This window comes from Eptatretus burgeri, chromosome 4 (assembly GCF_056783735.1).
Source record: "Eptatretus burgeri isolate ZD-2024b chromosome 4, Ebu_testis_v1, whole genome shotgun sequence".
Classification (NCBI taxonomy): Eukaryota; Metazoa; Chordata; class Myxini; order Myxiniformes; family Myxinidae; genus Eptatretus; species Eptatretus burgeri.
The window spans coordinates 63,062,844-63,081,078 of NC_140964.1; the positions used below are offsets into that span (position 1 = coordinate 63,062,844).

The following is an 18,235-nucleotide window of genomic DNA, read 5'->3' on the forward strand; positions in this document are numbered from 1 at the left end:
GATTAATAGTGGGTTTTAAAACACCCGGTAATTAATCGGAACCGTCAAGGCCGACGGATAACTCCGCTCGGTTATCCCTGTAATACGGAACGAACCGCTAAAGCGGTTCTTCGTGACCGGAGTCGGCCTGTGGCGTGCTCCCATCCCTCGGCAGATTACCCGCGCGGCTACTTAGGTGTATCGACATTCGGCGATTCACCCTATTTCGCACGGGTAGACTGCGGACTGGGTGGTGGTGGGGTTAAACCCCCACCCATGACTGGTTTCTGGCGGTAGTCCCAGAAGGGTCACGACTGAATTGTCCGTCCGGTGGGCAACGCGGTCGCGATTCGAGTTACGTGGCCGATCGCACGCCGGCGGGCGAGAATCCGTAACAATATGTGTGTGTGTATATATATATATATATATATATATATATATATAGATAGATATATAGATATAGATATAGATATAGATATATATATATATATATATATATATATATATATATATATATATATATATATATATATATATATATATATATATATATATATATATATATATATATATATATATATATATATATATATATATATATATATATATATATATATATATACCTTCAAAAATCATCTTCTCTGAAACGGCTGAACAGGTCGAGGTGAAACTTTCCACGTATGATTGCCTATGATATCCATGAGGAACAAAACGTTCACTCCTATGACATCATCGGTCACGTGGTTTGGCAGCCATGTTTGTTTTACCCTAAAACATATAAAAAATCTTCTGCGGAATGGCTGTACAGATTGACAGGAAACCTCATACACATTGGGGATACCTGGTTGTTCACATTAAATTGATGGGTCACATGGTCTGGCAGCCATGTTGGATGGGGCAAAAATTAATAAAAATTATTTTCTTGAACCACTTTCATCAATTGACGTGAAACTTCACAATTATGATCTAGTAGTGATAGGAAATATTTGTTTGAAATTTCAACCTGATTGGACGCATAATCTTGCAGGCAGAATTATTTAATTTTTTATGTGGGTTGTTGTTTTGTTTGTTTGTTTGTTTGTTTTGAATAAGGCTCACTTGGCTGTGCCTGGATAGGTTTGAGTGTAGAGCAGCAGCTGAAACCGGAATCCTATCGAAGTTCCCCCTGATGACTTTACCTTTGCATTTTACTTGTTTGGGTTCCTTCCGATGACTCCAATGCAGTAGTACTGTACTTATTTGGTCTTCCATTTGATTTGAATTGAATTCAAATTAATCCTATTCAGAATTCAATTGAATAATAATAAAAGTCATGGGTCAGGGTCAGGTGTCCGATCAAAGCGGGACGTCTTGGTACCCGGTCATCACTGCCAGTAGTTATAAAGTGGCAGTTCCAGTTATGTCTCATATTAATTATGTAACACACCAGGACACAAAACTACACAAACACCACCAAAAAAAACAAATATTGGAAAGGGTCTGCAATCTCTGATTGCTCTTTTTCTTGTTTTCTATTCATTTTCTTAGATTGTTGTTCTTTTATGAAAAGCAATAGTTAATTTGATACGACTGTTGTATTTCAGCTCTCAAACACAACCAGAGCATTGCAGGGATATTTTGTGGAATGTATTTTGCAGGCCTCATGAGTCGCCGGATGATCGAGACTCTCCTGACAGTTTCATCTTCTCATCTTCCCCGGAGAGCGTTCTGGGCAGCGAGACACCGCGGTACCCCAGGCTTGAGGATGTTCATCCAGAGCCTGCTCTATCCCCCGTCATCCCACTGCTTCCCTTAACTAGCTCGGGTTTGTCTTTGCCTCACGGCTTCCTTGTTGCCATTACTCAACTAACTCGTTGCAAAAGTCGTTTTTTTTGTATATATCAACTGATTACTTCTTCGTCATTGTCATTGCTTCTGAGAATTTTCTTTTTTTCAGCACCAAGTGGATCCCAGCAGGCAGGTAGCCCCTGCCCAATGAACCAGGCAATCGAACCAGTGAAAAGTGGTGCCTCTGAGCAGGTGTCCGTAACCCTCACGCTCTCCAACAGTGCCTCAGAGGTCAGCAATGTTAAAATGATTTTTGGAATCCGAGTCCATTTCTGGATCTGGATCTTAAACCACAAAACCATGAGTCTCTTTTTGGTATTTGTGAGATTGGGTTGAACATAAGCTGTTGACCTCATGTTGTCACCTGTCATTCTTCTGTTTTGCTCACAGTGAATACATATGATTTTGTTATCCTCAATGCCCATCTTGCAGGACATTGGTCGTGTGGTGTCAGCCATTGCTAATCTGCTTCATACCAAGGTGCCCAACAGCTATGAGGTTCGGGAGGGACCTGAAGCAGTGCTGATGCACCCTTTACTCGGCCAGCTGCATCCTGACAAGGAGCAGGCCCAGCATGGTGAGTGCTTCCTGCATTGCTACAAGGTCCCCTATGTAATCACTACCCAGAATAATAATTGTTCTTTCGAGCTTGAGATTGCAGAAGACCAAGACATCATTTGCATAAAGTGAACATTTGTTCATTGGAAACATGTGTAATAGGTGGCTTATCCTTCCCCCGGTGTGCCAGGGACACTAGCGCCCAGAGCTGCTGGAGCATCACAGGCCAGGCGTCAATGGTGCCGCAAGTGTAATGTGGTGGTGCTTGGACCCGTGGTGTCCATCAGTGTCCAGGAGCTGCTTGGTCACCCACAGGTTAGTCTGTGACCTGAAGGAGCCCAATGGGTGAACCTTGGTCAAGAAACGGTGTGGTCAAACTCACTTCCTATATTTTGCATAAAGGTGACACAATTACACTGCTAAGTAACAAGATTTGCTCCAAGATGACCTCTCAATCTGGAACTATCATGAAGCTTCTGGGTTTCTGTTTACCCCATGATGGACCTCCCGAACTTCCCGTCGAGATTGATTCATGGACACAACAGCAGCTGTTATGAACAGAAAATGTACTTTGCTTTTTCATTAAAATGCACTTTTGGTGTGTGCAGGGCTTAAGTGATGTTTCACAAGTCAGTGGACAGGACTTGGTGTTCTGCAGCGTAAATTGCCGAGAACAGTACAAGGTTGCTTTGCAGACCTCACTTGCTCGATCAAAGGTAAAGTTTCGGAGGGAGTAATGAGCAGCTTTCTGAGCTCTATCAAGATGACATAAAATATGGCCCTGGTGTGTCATAATTGCTGTAGAAATTAGCCAAACGTTGATGAATATACATGTGAACTTGTGTGGTTAATCAATTGGTGAATATTCCACTTGTCAACTGGCGATTTCATTCTCATCCCTTCCCATGATTGAAAACTTTAATGTGAAGGACGATTCAATACAGAAAGAAGAAGCACCTGAGAACAGAGGACCAGGCCCACCATCTCAATCCTTTGATGGGCCAAACACTTCCCTCAGGTTTCAGCAGAATTTTGTTCGGTCTTCCCAGCCAGGGCTGCCTCTGCCATCCTCCCACCCACAGCCTTCTACACCAGCCTCATCTTCTTTGCAGGAAGGAAACCAGCTGTACAAGTGTGGCGAGATGTGCTTAGATGTTCGGACGTTGCCTGTTTATCCAGAACCCAAAATATCCCTCCGAACATTCTCCCAAGGTGGAATGAGAAATTCTCTCTCCTTGCCATTGGCTGCCGTTGATGGGGACAAACGAAGTAGGAAGGCCGAATCAGTGCTGGATGAGATGGGAGCTGATCACCAGAACATTAGCACAAAGTTTCATGAAACGCTGCAGCAGCCAGGCAGTTTGAACAAAATGACGGACGGCGGAAAACAGGTGATGGCGAGATCCAAATTGCACTATGACTCGCCTCCCATCCATCCGCCATCTTCGGTGCTGATAACACAGGCTCCAGCCTGCAAGCGTTGGAAAGGCGTCCGCTGGAAGAAGTGGCGCTTGGAGTTGACATTGCTCGGGTGTGGCAAGGGTTACCTCCCTCCAACAGAGGATGAAATGGAGGAGCTCATGAGGAAGCTGGGCACATCTCTCCGCCCTGAGCCAATTCCAACAGATACTCGGTGCTGCTCATTCTGTCACTCGATTGGTGATGGCCAAACTGATGGACCTGCTCGTCTCCTCAACATTGACTTGGATATGTGGGTACACCTGAACTGTGCCCTTTGGTCATCTGAAGTTTATGAGACGCAAGCCGGCGCACTCATTAATGTTGAAGGGGCACGGCGCCGTGGGTTAGCCACCAAGTGTGTGGGCTGCACTCGACCTGGAGCGACGACTGGTTGCAACCGTCCTCGCTGCCTCAACATTTACCACTTCTCTTGTGCCCTGCGTGTACGGTGTATGTTTTTCAAGGACAAGACCGTGTTGTGCCCCATGCACAAGCCACGCATGGCTTGCGAGCAGGAGCATTGCTGCTTTGCCGTATTTCGGCGAGTGTATGTTCAACGCGATGAGGTACGGCAGCTCGCGGGTCTCATCCAGCGAGGTCCGCTCAGCGGGGGCACGTTTCGTGTGGGTAGCCTGCTTTTTCGTTCTGTGGGTCAGCTACTACCCCAGCAGGTTGCTTCCTCAGTATTCCACAGCCACACCGCACTCTACCCTGTGTCATACCAATCGACCCGTCTCTACTGGAGCATCCGTTACACGAACAAGCGCTGTCGCTACCTCTGTAGCATCTCAGAGAATGATGGGCGACCATTTTTCAGCATTCGAGTCATCGAACAGGGTCATGAGGACATTGTGCTCTCAGATTCATCAGTGCAAGGTGAGCCTCAAAGCTTATAGCAACATGTCTCCGGTGAAGGCTCAAATCCGACACTAATTCACATTTTAAAATTTGCACACCTGGGTTTACAACCCTTTTATCTGTCACCTCCCTCTCAGTTGCCTTTCATTTACTTGCTGCTGTTTGCAGGTGTCTGGGATAAGGTTTTGGAGCCAATTGTGAGGTTGCGTAAAGAGGCAGACATGCTGCAGCTGTTCCCAGAATATCTGCGTGGGGAGGAAATGTTTGGCCTCACTGTTCAGGCTGTGTTACGCATCACAGAGTCGGTACGATGCTCATCCCATTTGATGCTCACCCATTTTGTTGTATTGCTTTATTATCCCCACGCTTTCAAAAAAAAAAATAGCGTTGATGATGTAATCGGCTCCGTCTGTCTGCCTTTGTCCGTCCGTCCATCACGCGATGCCGTACTAAACGGTTGTGCAGAAATTTACCAAACTTGTTTCATATGATCACCACACGGCACGAAGATTAAAGAGCAGTGCCACTTTTTCTCCCGCCCCAATCAAAAGGTCAAACACCAAAAATTGCAATTACGAGCATATTTTTCATCATTTTAAAGTGAAACTTTGTATATGCAATCGACATTGGGAGATGCACTAAATATGTCACCATTTTTTGGATTTGATGCCCAGTTTCATTCCCTGGGGGTCGGGACTTAGGGTCATAGAGGTTAAAACGGGGCGGGGGGGGAGGGAAACCTTCACTCAACATTTGATATTGGGGTCATTCCTGGTGGAACTTTTTGCCATCTTTCAACTTCTCTTGAGGTGGGAAGAGTGGAGATTTGCAATGGTGTGCCATCGACTTCGCTCTTGTTCGTATTGCCTTTATAATATAACCCTCCTCTTTACCAGGTTTGTGCAAAAGCTTTTCAAAACATTATGATCATTAAGCGAAGCAGCTTTAAAAATGTGCAAAGGGGATGTGAGGATGAATACGCCTCATTGGAAAAGTAAGATGGGTCTTAAATTTAGACTTATCTAAGAAAACTATTTATGTGATGTTGTGATAAATATTTGGTCATGACATGAAGGAAGAGTTTTCTTGATGAAGCTTTGACAAGGCTAAAACCATAAACATAACCAAGCTTGTATTTTGATCAAGGTTAACTTTCACTCTCTAAATATTTTCATTCCCAGGTGTTAATATATCTTTCCCATAAACGACGACGAGCTGTTTTCTTTTGCAGCTACCTGGTGTAGAATGCTGTCAGAACTATACTCTGCGTTACGGGCGACACCCCCTCATGGAACTCCCTCTCGCCTTCAACCCCACGGGCTGCGCCCGTGCCGAGCCGCGACTTCGCTCGCATTTCAAAAGGTGGTTGTGCACACTTTATGCACCCAAGGATAGCCTCCTTTTTCATAACCTATTTGGCTTGCAAAATAGCTTCTGATGTAAGTAGATCGTGTCAGATTTTGCTAAAAATAGACGATGTACTACGCTTCCAGAAATCCTCAATCTTGCCCAGTATAACGAATGATTGTTATTCGACCATGAAAGGCTTTTTCTTCATGTACAGGCCACACACACTGAACAGCAGCAGCTATTCCAAGTCATTCCAGAGCACAGTGTCTGGAGAGCTCGTGGCCCCCTACAGCAAACAGTTTGTGTACTCCAAGTCCTCGCAGTACCGCCGCATGAAGATCGAGTGGAAAAGCAATGTGTACCTAGCCCGTTCGCGTATCCAGGTGCGCTCAGCATTGAGCAAGCGCTTGCAGGTTTATTACACATGTGCACCACTTGACTTATTTAACCTTCATCCTCCATGTGCTGGCTGCACTAAATGCAGGCCTAGTGTCACAGTGTCCCATCTCGACAGGGCCTGGGACTGTACGCAGCACGGGATATCGAAAAGCACACCATGGTGATCGAATACATCGGAACAATCATCCGCAATGAGGTGGCAAACCGCCGGGAGAAGTTCTATGAATCACAGGTACCCTTTCAAAAAGAATTGGCCAAAAAAAAAAAAATGATAATGGGGAGGAGAGAGGGAGGGTGAATGGGGGGGTGGGTGAAAAACTACATCAGAGGCTTAGCAAGATCCCAGAGATGGTGCAAACCAGACCAGCTGCCAGGTGCTGAACACACAAAGAGTGGGAATTACTGTTGCCCGTTGTGCTTTCACTACTAGGGCATTCTTTTGGGAGGGTGGGGGGGGGGAGAGAATGGGGAAGGAAAGCCAGAATGAGATTCTCTTTCTAATTTTGAGATATTTCATGCCTCTCTCAGAATCGTGGAGTCTACATGTTTCGTCTTGACAACGACTTCGTCATTGATGCAACATTAACAGGAGGTCCTGCCAGGTAAGATCCTTCCCCATTACCCGAGCCCAAAATCTCACCTTTGCAGATAATCCCTTCATCCAAACTTACTGGTACAATGTGCAGGTGAGCTGTTTATGAGAGGACACTAAACACATTCTCTTGAACTACTACTTCCTTTCCCTGTCCTTGTCCCTCCCTGCCCATTACCCCCCCCCCCTATCCTTTGATTGACCCCGTCACTGAGCTAGTTTTGTCGCTGGGTTCCACCATATAGCTCTTTTCATGTGCAACAGGTACGTAAACCACTCATGTGCGCCGAATTGCGTTGCTGAGCTGGTGACTTTCGACAAGGAGAGCAAGATTATCATTTCGTCATGCCGTCGCATCCTGAAGGGAGAGGAGGTGAGCGTCCTTGAGTTAAAAAAAAAAAATGAAGTGAAGATTGCAAAACAGAAGTGCATCACGCATTTGGCTCTGCTTGCTTTGCCATGATTGGAGGGATGAATCTGAGCAAACAAGAGTGTAGTGTACAGCAAAACGGATGCTTCAAATCAAAAGGAAACTTGAGACTTTTAAAGAGGTACCTGTGCATGCGATGAGGTCGTGGCATTGTCAGGCGACGGCCCGCAATTGCTCTTTGCTGATGGGCGTGCCAGTTATCAGCAGACGAACTCCTCCTGGGGTATCGGGGATATTCTTCAAGGTTGGGGTTGTGAATGATGGAGGCGTGCCATGTTTGGTGAGCTTTGTCGTCCCAAGGTCGATGCATGAAGTAATCATAAACCTAGCGTTGATCCATACGTCGGTCTTCTGCCGAGGCCGGACGCACTTTGCTAGCTGCTAATAAACCAAACGGAGGAATGGTTCGGGCATTTGTAAATTCCTGAGCTATTGAGTAATACAATGTGTGGTTCAAAACACCGTCGAAAGAAGTGAATGTGGAGTTGGTATTTACATGTAAATGCTAACCGAATATAATAATAAATGCCAGGATGTCCTGATTTGTCTGCTTAACAGTCATAACCGTGGCTATGTTTTTGCAATTCGGCCTGCTGTCTTCTCGTTGAACCTTTCCGTGTATTGCTTATTGTTGGTGGAGTACAAGAGAGGAATGAACTTAACCGGATTAAAGTGTGTTTAAAGACTAGTACATCATCGACACTGACCTGCACACTCTGCGCGTTCCTCTGGGCAGCTCTCCTATGACTACCTGTTTGATTTTGAAGATGACCAGAACAAGATTCCCTGCCACTGTGGGGCAATCAACTGCCGCAAGTGGATGAACTGAGGCGGTCTGACCGGCGACGCTCTCATCCGTCCCTGGAACCAAATTGTCACTCAGACTGGAGTTCCTTCGTGTGCTGCTTTGTGAAGGCGGCCGTTTTTAATTCACCCGAATTTGATGCACGCGTGGCGAACCCACGAGGTTTGAGCGAACGCGTCATTTTTAGCTTTAAATCATTTTTGAAATCTGGAAGAAAAAAAAAAATATTCTTTTTCTTTTGAGTTATTTACAGCGTAACACTGTAGTCCCTTTAATTTTAGCCTTTTGAAGTTGTAAAAACTATTACAAAGAGCTGATAGTGGAGAGATTATATATTGGACAAGGCTGCTTTTGTTTCTATGCTGATGAGAATGTGTGGAGGGATTTTTACAATCTAAGAATGTACCAAGGGGCTACTTGCACTAAATAGACACATTGTAAGAAATACATTTGCTAGGTTTTACGTTTTGCTTTGTAACGCACAGCGTTGGCAAACAAAGTTATTTATAACAGTAGGGACAGAGTTTTAGATTGAATTGGATTTTTGACTATGTAGTCGAGCAAAGGCTACAACTGATATAACATAATGAAGCATAGGAGATGTTGTATTTACTGTAAAGTGTAAATATGGGATTGCTGTGGTCTGGTGCGAGTTTATTGGGGGCGGGGGGGGGGGGGTGGGGAGTTGTGGCTCAAGTGGTTTTGACTACCTTTTATGGGTCGGGTTCCGAAATGGGCAAAGGTATCGCGGCATGTCGACTGTGAATTTACATGGGTTCAGTTCTCCATCTTAGTTTTAATTATATTTCCATTTCTTTCTGTCCTTCGTAGTTGATTATTATTTTATTTCATTTTTTTCTCCCCTGAATGTTTTTACATTTAGTTCTGTTTTGGTGCTTTAAACCCATCCTCCCCATCCCTCCCGTCCTTTCCTCCCCCATAACCCGCCGAGTGCTTCGACTTCACCTCCTCTATTTTATTTCTCCTCGACACCCGGACACGGCCTGAAAAGCGTGCTTTTATGAATTGGTATTTTAATGATGTATTTTGCATTAAATAGTAAGTTGCTTAACTGATTTCACCTCTTCCTTTCTGTGTGTTCGTTTGTTTTCACTAATGTCTTCTGCGTTGAGACTCCAAAAGTTAGACATTTTATCCATGTAACTGTACAAGTACCCGTGGGGATCTTTAAAACGTGGCGTCGGTGCCACTGTTTTTTTCCAATTCTCGTTGTACATGGCATGTTGTTTTTTTTACTGCACAAAAATCTGTACATAATTGTCTGTATTAAAACGTCTACCTAAACGGATTATCCTGTACAGGTTCATACGTCGAGTCAGTGATACATGCCGTTTGTATGGAATTGTGTCTAAAAAAACAATCTACTGAAAGGTTCTTGCTGTGTGAAGATGATAGAAGAATAGGAATAAATATTTTACTGCTGGTTATCTCGTCGTCTATCTCTCAGTTTGCATCTCCGATCGTAGAAATGGTCATTAGCGGGTCCCCGTTCTCGTTTTAGAAATCCGTGCGCTCGTCACACCTTTCGGATTGTGGTTGTGCCCTCCAGGAATCTCACTTGTGGTTAACTGTACCTGTTGGATTATTTATTCATTTTTTGGGTTACAGGGTCTAAGCCTCTAAGGAGTCTAAGGCTTGTGGAGAAGGTGCAATGTACTTCCATGTGGACAAGTACATGAAACAACAAATACATGAATACATGAAACAAATACAAATCAGACAAATGTAGCTGCCAATCTTGGAGGAAAGTCACACAGGTTATGACGCCATCTTATCACGTCACTTCATGCGACAAGAGCAGGGCACAACTGACAGTGGAACAATTTTCAAGGGAATGAACGAACAGTAAAAGAGGAAAAAGAGGAGGGGAGGAAACACTGAAATGAGCACGTAAGAACCGTTGAGTTAAGAAAGGTTAATGGGGATAATAAAGATCATGGGTCAGAATTGGGTGTGATGAAAGATGGCCATGCACTGCTTGATTTAAGTCCTGGAGAAAAGAGTGAGATGGAACTGCCTATGTAGCGTGGTTCCATAAAGGGAGAAGCCAGGAATGGATGAGTCGAGGTGTGCAGTCAAACTGGATTTTGGAAGTTTAACTCGGAGGGGGGTTCTGCAAGAACGCATGCATCCTGGAGTTGCTGGGGAGGAAGCGAGGACAGAGAGTCGACAGAGCAATGTTTGAGAATATACAGTAGACAACAGAAAGATCACCAACCTGCCTGTGATGTGAGAGCAACAGACTGTGCTTCAGCTTCATCATTGTACATTCCAATAATTCTGAGAGCTATATATTCTGCAGAATCCAGGAGAGACAGAGGTGATGCTGGAGCGGCAGCCTATAGTAGAGAGCAACACCACATTAAGTTCCGGACAAATGCCTCATACACTGAGAGTGACTCTGAAGGTTCTTGGATCGACGAAAGACTCTTAGTCTGCGGCTGACTTTGGAGGCCAGCTTTGCAATGTGGTCGGTCCAGGAAAAGTGATGGCTGATGGTGAGGCCTATAAATTCAAGAGAACAAACCTCTTCCAGTGGATTACCAAAGAAATAGATAGGAGGGTTTGTTTGACAATTTTTCCGGAGTGATAGGGTGACACTGACATTTTCCAGGAAATCTCTCTCCATAGCATTTTAAGGAAAAATCTTTTCCCCACCGCCCTCCAAATGGGACTCCAAAACATGGTTGTTTGTACGTGCACTATCCTGCACATTCTGAGCATCAAGCGAGGAAGCAACACATACCATTTTTACTCTTTATTATGACTCTGCCTGTGTTGGAATCTAACTGCCGACCTCCCAGACTGAGGGGTTGCCCTATAGTCGAACTGCAATGCCATTGGCTGGTGGTTTAGAGCTTGAGAGCCTTTTGTTAACCAAATCTTTCACTGTGAAGCTATCCACCTGTCCTGTGAACGTGTCGGCGTGTTAAGTACGCATAATGCTCTCATTTGTACAACTAATTTTTATATAAAGGTTTCAAATACAGTACAGTATAATATATTTTCCCTTTAATGTATAGGGTGTCTCAGAAGTCTGGACTTGAAGGGAAGAAGTCATATAACCACCCCGCAAAAGTCAAGAATATTTTCAGTACGTTGCATCTGTAAAGGAGCAAGGACGACCTGTACGAGTTCCATCAGCAACACTTCCAATGTCTTTTAATCGTTGCAACACTTTTCCAACGAATCGTGAGGTTGACTTTGGCTTCACTGAGTGTTTTTTGTGAAATAACTCGTGTTTTCATCTGGCTTATTCTGGAAACATGTAACAACACCAGTTCTACCTTCTTTTGATCGATATACAGTGCCCGTAGAGAGTCGACACCCCCTTTCAAATTTTTCACCTTTTGTTGCCGTATAGCCTGAAATGAAATTACATTAAATCAGACTTTTTCCACCTTTATTTACACATCGTAATCCACAACTTCCCAAGTGAAAAAACAATTTCAGAAATTTATTAAAAATACAAAACTAGAATATCTTGATTGGATAAGTGGTTGGATGTCCACCCCCCCCCCCCCCCCGAGTTAATACTTGGTGGAAGCACCTTTGACAGCAATTGTAGCTGTGAGTGTTGGGATAGGTGTCTACCACATTTGCACACCCTGATTGGGCAATATTTTCCCATTCCTTTGTACAAAACTGTTCAAGCTCAGTCAAGTTGCGTGGGGAGCGTTGATGGACAGCAACCTTCAAGTCATGCCACAGATTTTTTATTGGATTTACATCGGGGCTCTGACTGGGGCACTCAAGGACATTTATCTTTGTTCCTTAGCCACTCAAGAGTAGCTTTGGCTGTGTGCTTCGGGTCGTCATGCTGAAAGGTTAACCCCCGTCCCAATTTCAGCTTTCTTGCAGAGGGCAGCAGGTTTACCTCTTGTATTTTTCTGTATTTTGCTCCATCCATTTTCCCTTCTATCCTGACAAATGCCCCTGTCCCTACTGATGAGCAACATCCCCATAACATGATTCTGCCATCACAATGTTTCACAGTGGGGATCGTGTTCTTTGGGTGATGTGCTGTAATTGGTTTGTGCCAAAGGTAAAGTTTTGCATTTAGGTCAAAAAGTTCCATCTTGGTTTTGTCAGACCACAGAACCTTTTCCAACATGGCTTCAGAATCTATGGAGTGGTTTTTTGCATACCTCAAACGGGACTCATGGTGGGCTTTTTTGAGTAATGACTTCCTTCTTGCCACCCTACTGTACATGCCACACTTGTGGTGTGCTTGGGATATTTTTGTCACATGCACACAGTGACCAGTCTTTACCATAAAGGCATGTAGCTCTTTAAAATTTACCATTGTTCCTCTTGGTGACTTCTCTGATCAGTCTCTTCCTTTGCTTGGTGATCCAGTTTGGAAGGATGGCCTGATATTGGCAAGGTCTTGGTGGTACCATACTCCCTCCACTTCTTAATGATTGTCTTGACTGTGCTCCAAGGGATATTCAAGGCCTTTGAAATATTTTTATACCCATCCCCTGATCTGTGCCTTTCCACAACTTTATCCCGGAGGTCTTTCGAAAGCTCCTTGGGTCTCATGGTTTAAGTCTTTGCTGTGAAATGCACTACCCAGGAGAGAAAACCTATAGGAACAGCTTATTTTATTCTGAAATAATCAGAATCTCCGCAATTTAACTCAGGTGGAGGTCAATTAACTTGGTGTGTTATTTTGAAGGTGATTGGTGACACCTGAGTTCATTTACAATTGCCTTGATAACACTAATCCAACCAAGACATTCTAGTTTTGTATTTTAAATTAATTTCTGAAATTTGTAGAATTTGCTTTTCACTTGGGAAGTTTTGTGTTACGATGTGTAAATAAAGGAGGAAAAAGTCTGATTTAATGCGATTTAATTCCAGGCGACAGGGCAGCAAAAGGTGAAGATTTTGAAAGGGGGTGTAGACTTTATATAGACACTGTAGTAAGCCATGAAGTAGGTTAATTCCTGAAATCAGTAAAACCGACATGAGACGTGTGTTTTTAACTTTAATAATATAAAGCCTATATTTCTCTTTGAGTCCAGACTTTTGAGACGCACTATGTATTATTTTTTTGTGATGAATGTTTTAAAGAACCCCAATGATTTTTCCAATGTGATGTCATCTTCTCGAGTGGCACGGTTGATCCGAGTCATTTTGGTGATGTCGGAGAAACTGCGATTTCAAAGGGAAGGTTGATACGAACTAAAACTCTTCATGTTGTGAACCCTGTAGTTATTCTAATGCGTACAAACACGCATGATGGTGATGATGGTGATGATGGTGATGATGATGATGATGATGATGATGATGATGAAATCGATTTACTTGAAGAGATAATGCATTATCACACACATATCGAGGTTATTAGAAAACCATTGGGAAGTCAACATCGTGTGGGTATTAAAATAGGATCATAGCATCAGGAACTGTGTTCTTGGGTATAAAACAGGCCGACCCTCTCACATTACAACTACTGCTGCTGCTAATGCTACTACTACTACTACTACTACTACTACTACTACTACTACTACTACTACTACTACTACTACTTCTACTACTTCTACTACTATTAATGCTACTAATACCACGAGTACAATTTTGACTACTTTAATGGCCCTAATCATTCCCACCTTATGGGGTCAGCTGGGGAAAACACCTGTTCCTTGAATGACAACGAACCACCTTTGAGTTGAAAGGAGATTCCCCCAAGGTCCTTTTGGAAAACTTTCTCCACATGAGTCGTGATATAAATGCAGCCTCTACTGCAGTTACATAGCTCAGTACGTGAGATTTTAATAGCTCCGTAAGCCCCAACTGGGACACCGAATCATCTACCCGATCGGTCCGTTGACTCCACCGCATGAGTCATGATCTGCTCCCTCTGTGACGTCATACAAGGTCCGAATAAGGTGCGCACCAAGCAAAACATGCGCATCTTAGTTGATGTATCTCATCTGTAGTGGAGGAGAGGGTGGTTTGGGAGGGGGGAGGTGGGGGTTGGGATGTGCCGTGTAACAGGACCTGGTGATCGCTTTGCACTATTGTCCCTAAATGGATTTCTGCAAGGAGCGGACAGAGGGTCCAGCAAGGGCATGGAATGCGGGATCGTGTAAAGTGTGGGCCATACGAATTAAAGACGCTTTGTTTCAGTGTTCGTCTTGTCCTGGATCAAACTGTTATTGAGTAGGATAAAGCTTTGCTGTTGTGGGGGGGGGGGGGGAAGGTGGTTGTGGCCAAGAGGGAGGTTCTTCTGTTAACCCCTGCGCTGTTGTGTGCGGTGCATGGTTCGTTTCATGAACACCGACTCGATTTAGCGCCCACCCTTCCCTGGGGGTCTGTCGCTCTGCGTGAGGACGGTGTCCTGGCCAGGCAGCTGCGGCCGCAGTCCGTGGTCCGAAAAAGGGGAGCGCGAAGCTCGAGCAAGTGGAATCCACGGTAGGTCGTGATCGTCGCTTCAATAACTCGGAAAAGTTGTGGAAGTTCAAAGAAAAGTTTTTGAAATATGTGAATGAGTCTTGTGTTAAGACTAGTTAAAACATTATTAAACTATAACTTGTTCTATTCATCGTTTCCTCACCCAAAATGAACTTGTAATAATGTTATCTATCTATAATTCCAGCAATCTCTGTGTTTGTGTCTGTGTGTCTGGACCGCTGTTTCTCGACAACCACTGGTCCGATCTAATTGAAACTTGCCAAGTATATTGCTGGGGACCTGAGTATGTGCCTTTTCAAAGTTTGATATTAATCGGCCAAGTGGTTCCCAAGTTATGGCCATTTATTTACCAAATCAATGACAAGACACGGTGCTATGACGTCACAATTGACATCACAATTCTTCTGTTTTTTTGTTTTTTTTTGCACGCACTAGTAAATTACAATGCGACATTGTAACGATTTTCAAGCAGGGTGTCTCTATCATGCCATATGTAGTCCATCTGACACTCATAGCCTGTGGCCCTCCTTGGCCGGTTGTCCGTTGCCTGGTTACCGAGGAACATCTTCGGATATGTTTGCTTTGCTAGTTTTAAAATAGGCCGCCGTTGTTTCTGTCCCCGCGGTGATGGCACTTTTGGGTGAAGGCCACGTCAACATTTCCCTTTGCGCTCAACTTGTACTGGATTAATAAAATCGCGCGTGTTAATTAATAAAAATATCACAAACCGGGTCTATCACCATGAGTAAACTCTAGCTGTGGGTACTGTTGCCATGGAGACTGCGTGAGTGGTCCTGGAGCTGATTTCCAAATCCGAGGCTCGTTTGGAAAGGGGCTGTTCGGATGACCTAGAGGCATCCCGGTGTTTCATCAGTGTGTGCTGTCCCTCAGATTGACGTTAAAGATCCCAAGGTGCCCATCACGAAGAGTCGGCGCGCTAGCTCTGACACCATGGAACAAACAACAAATCCTTGTCCTAACTCTACATTAGTCGAGCGTTAGGCCTAACCAGCCGGTTGGTGAATGATTTGGGCCAAAAACTTACTGCGTCCAACCCCACGAGAACGTGGGAATAATTGTGATCGTTAAAGAGAAAGAAGACTGGACATGGTGTTAGCAAAGGATAGCTAGTTTACTGCACGTGTCATGGTTTGCAACAACCTCGAAACACAAGTCGGTTTGTTGATCTTCAAAAGTAAGATAAGGTCCACTCGGACATTCAATTTTGGATTCTTCTCACTTTTTGGTCAGTGGGAGTGTGACAGGGGTGGTTGAAGTGGTTGTTGGGGTATGAGCCGGCTTCAAGTGGGTGGTGAGACACGAGTAAGATTGGGGTGTGGTGGCTAGGGTGAGAGTGCGGTGAGTTAGGGTGGTATCAGGATTGAAGGGTAGCATGGAGTGAGAGGTAGGTGGGGGGGGGGGGTTACTCAATTGCCAATATTTTTTTTTCAGGGTCAACATACCTCGCTGATTCCTTCATGTTGTTAAATACCAGCGAAAAATCCATCCTTATAGGCAGGATAATTGCCCACAAATTAGTGGATTTTATCATTGACTTGCAATTCCCCCAGGACCTGCGCCCTGCCACACATGATACGTATTATGATGACCCAGAGTTCGAGGTTCGCGCCACGAGGGAAAGCACTCGAGTTTCTCCCGAACACCCGATCTTGAGGCCACCGACCACAGATAACTTCGTGGTCCAACGGGCTGTAGTACTTGCACAACTGTAGCCATTTGACTTTGTCTACCAGCCTAACAGTGTTACATCCCGGTTGGTGTTTTGTGAAATGGTGGTTGGTGTTTTGTAATCCCGGTTGGTGTTTTGTGGAGTGGTGGTTGGTGTTTTGTAATCCTGGTTGGTATTGTGTTGAATCCCGGTTGGTGTTGTGTTGAATCCCAGTTGGTGTTGTGTTGAATCCCGGTTGGTGTTGTGTTGAATCCTGGTTGGTGTTTTGTTGAATCCCGGTTGGTGTTGTGTTGAATCCCGGTTGGTGTTGTGTTGAATCCCGGTTGGTGTTGTGTTGAATCCCAGTTGGTGTTGTGTTGAATCCCGGTTGGTGTTTTGTAATCCCGGTTGGTGTTGTGTTGAATCCCAGTTGGTGTTGTGTTGAATACCGGTTGGTGTTGTGTTGAATACCGGTTGGTGTTTTGTAATCCTGGTTGGTGTTTTGTAATCCCGGTTGGTGTTGTGTGGAATCCCGGTTGGTGTTGTGTTGAATCCCGGTTGGTGTTGTGTTGAATCCCGGTTGGTGTTGTGTTGAATCCCGGTTGGTGTTGTGTTGAATCCCGGTTGGTGTTGTGTTGAATCCTGGTTGGTGTTTTGTAATCCTGGTTGGTATTGTGTGGAATCCCGGTTGGTTTTATGTGAAATCCTGGTTGGTGTTTTGTAATCCTGGTTGGTATTGTGTGGAATCCCGGTTGGTGTTTTGTTGAATCCTGGTTGGTGTTTTGTAATCCTGGTTGGTATTGTGTTGAATCCCGGTTGGTGTTGTGTTGAATCCCAGTTGGTGTTGTGTTGAATCCCGGTTGGTGTTGTGTTGAATCCTGGCTGGTGTTTTGTTGAATCCCGGTTGGTGTTGTGTTGAATCCCGGTTGGTGTTGTGTTGAATCCCGGTTGGTGTTGTGTTGAATCCCAGTTGGTGTTGTGTTGAATCCCGGTTGGTGTTTTGTAATCCCGGTTGGTGTTGTGTTGAATCCCAGTTGGTGTTGTGTTGAATACCGGTTGGTGTTGTGTTGAATACCGGTTGGTGTTTTGTAATCCTGGTTGGTGTTGTGTGGAATCCCGGTTGGTGTTGTGTGGAATCCCGGTTGGTGTTGTGTTGAATCCCGGTTGGTGTTGTGTTGAATCCCGGTTGGTGTTGTGTTGAATCCTGGTTGGTGTTTTGTAATCCTGGTTGGTATTGTGTGGAATCCCGGTTGGTTTTATGTGAAATCCTGGTTGGTGTTTTGTAATCCTGGTTGGTATTGTGTGGAATCCCGGTTGGTGTTGTGTTGAATCCTGGTTGGTGTTTTGTTGAATCCCGGTTGGTGTTGTGTGGAATCCCGGTTGGCGTTGTGTTGAATCCTGGTTGGTGTTTTGTAATCCTGGTTGGTATTGTGTGGAATCCCGGTTGGTTTTATGTGAAATCCTGGTTGGTGTTTTGTAATCCTGGTTGGTATTGTGTGGAATCCCGGTTGGTGTTGTGTTGAATCCCGGTTGGTGTTGTGTTGAATCCTGGTTGGTGTTTTGTAATCCTGGTTGGTATTGTGTGGAATCCCGGTTGGTGTAGTGTGGAATCCCGGTTGGTTTTATGTGAAATCCCGGTTGGTGTTTTGTAATCCTGGTTGGTATTGTGTGGAATCCCGGTTGGTGTAGTGTGGAATCCCGGTTGGTTTTATGTGAAATCCTGGTTGGTGTTTTGTAATCCTGGTTGGTATTGTGTGGAATCCCGGTTGGTGTTGTGTTGAATCACGGTTGGTGTTGTGTTGAATCCCGGTTGGTGTTTTGTAATCCTGGTTGGTATTGTGTGGAATCCCGGTTGGTATTGTG

At 44.6% G+C, this 18,235-nt stretch overlaps 2 protein-coding genes across 24 annotated transcripts in view; both read left to right on the forward strand.

The window, feature by feature from the left end:
* The window catches only part of LOC147028199 (histone-lysine N-methyltransferase 2C-like), a 275,536-nt gene extending 265,829 nt beyond the window's left edge, over positions 1 to 9,707 (forward strand). For 15 of the 18 annotated variants that reach the window (XM_085878349.1, XM_085878353.1, XM_085878348.1 and 12 more), the window contains 13 exons: positions 1,617 to 1,783; positions 1,916 to 2,037; positions 2,239 to 2,383; positions 2,555 to 2,679; positions 2,973 to 3,080; positions 3,294 to 4,701; positions 4,852 to 4,988; positions 5,915 to 6,045; positions 6,248 to 6,446; positions 6,548 to 6,664; positions 6,961 to 7,034; positions 7,289 to 7,397; positions 8,191 to 9,707. In XM_085878349.1, coding sequence (XP_085734475.1) covers positions 1,617 to 1,783; positions 1,916 to 2,037; positions 2,239 to 2,383; positions 2,555 to 2,679; positions 2,973 to 3,080; positions 3,294 to 4,701; positions 4,852 to 4,988; positions 5,915 to 6,045; positions 6,248 to 6,446; positions 6,548 to 6,664; positions 6,961 to 7,034; positions 7,289 to 7,397; positions 8,191 to 8,283 — 2,935 coding nt within the window. In that variant the 3' untranslated portion in view covers positions 8,284 to 9,707. The remainder of the gene's footprint in view (positions 1 to 1,616; positions 1,784 to 1,915; positions 2,038 to 2,238; positions 2,384 to 2,554; positions 2,680 to 2,972; positions 3,081 to 3,293; positions 4,702 to 4,851; positions 4,989 to 5,914; positions 6,046 to 6,247; positions 6,447 to 6,547; positions 6,665 to 6,960; positions 7,035 to 7,288; positions 7,398 to 8,190) is intronic. The other 3 variants (XM_085878355.1, XM_085878354.1, XM_085878350.1) reach the window with 3 other exon arrangements.
* A 4,815-nt stretch (positions 9,708 to 14,522) lies between these two features.
* LOC147028201 (supervillin-like) overlaps positions 14,523 to 18,235 on the forward strand; it is a 196,012-nt gene continuing 192,299 nt past the window's right edge. For 3 of the 6 annotated variants that reach the window (XM_085878374.1, XM_085878372.1, XM_085878373.1), the window contains exon 1: positions 14,523 to 14,703. The gene's annotated coding sequence lies outside the window, so the exon portion shown is untranslated. The remainder of the gene's footprint in view (positions 14,704 to 18,235) is intronic. The other 3 variants (XM_085878378.1, XM_085878377.1, XM_085878380.1) reach the window with 1 other exon arrangement.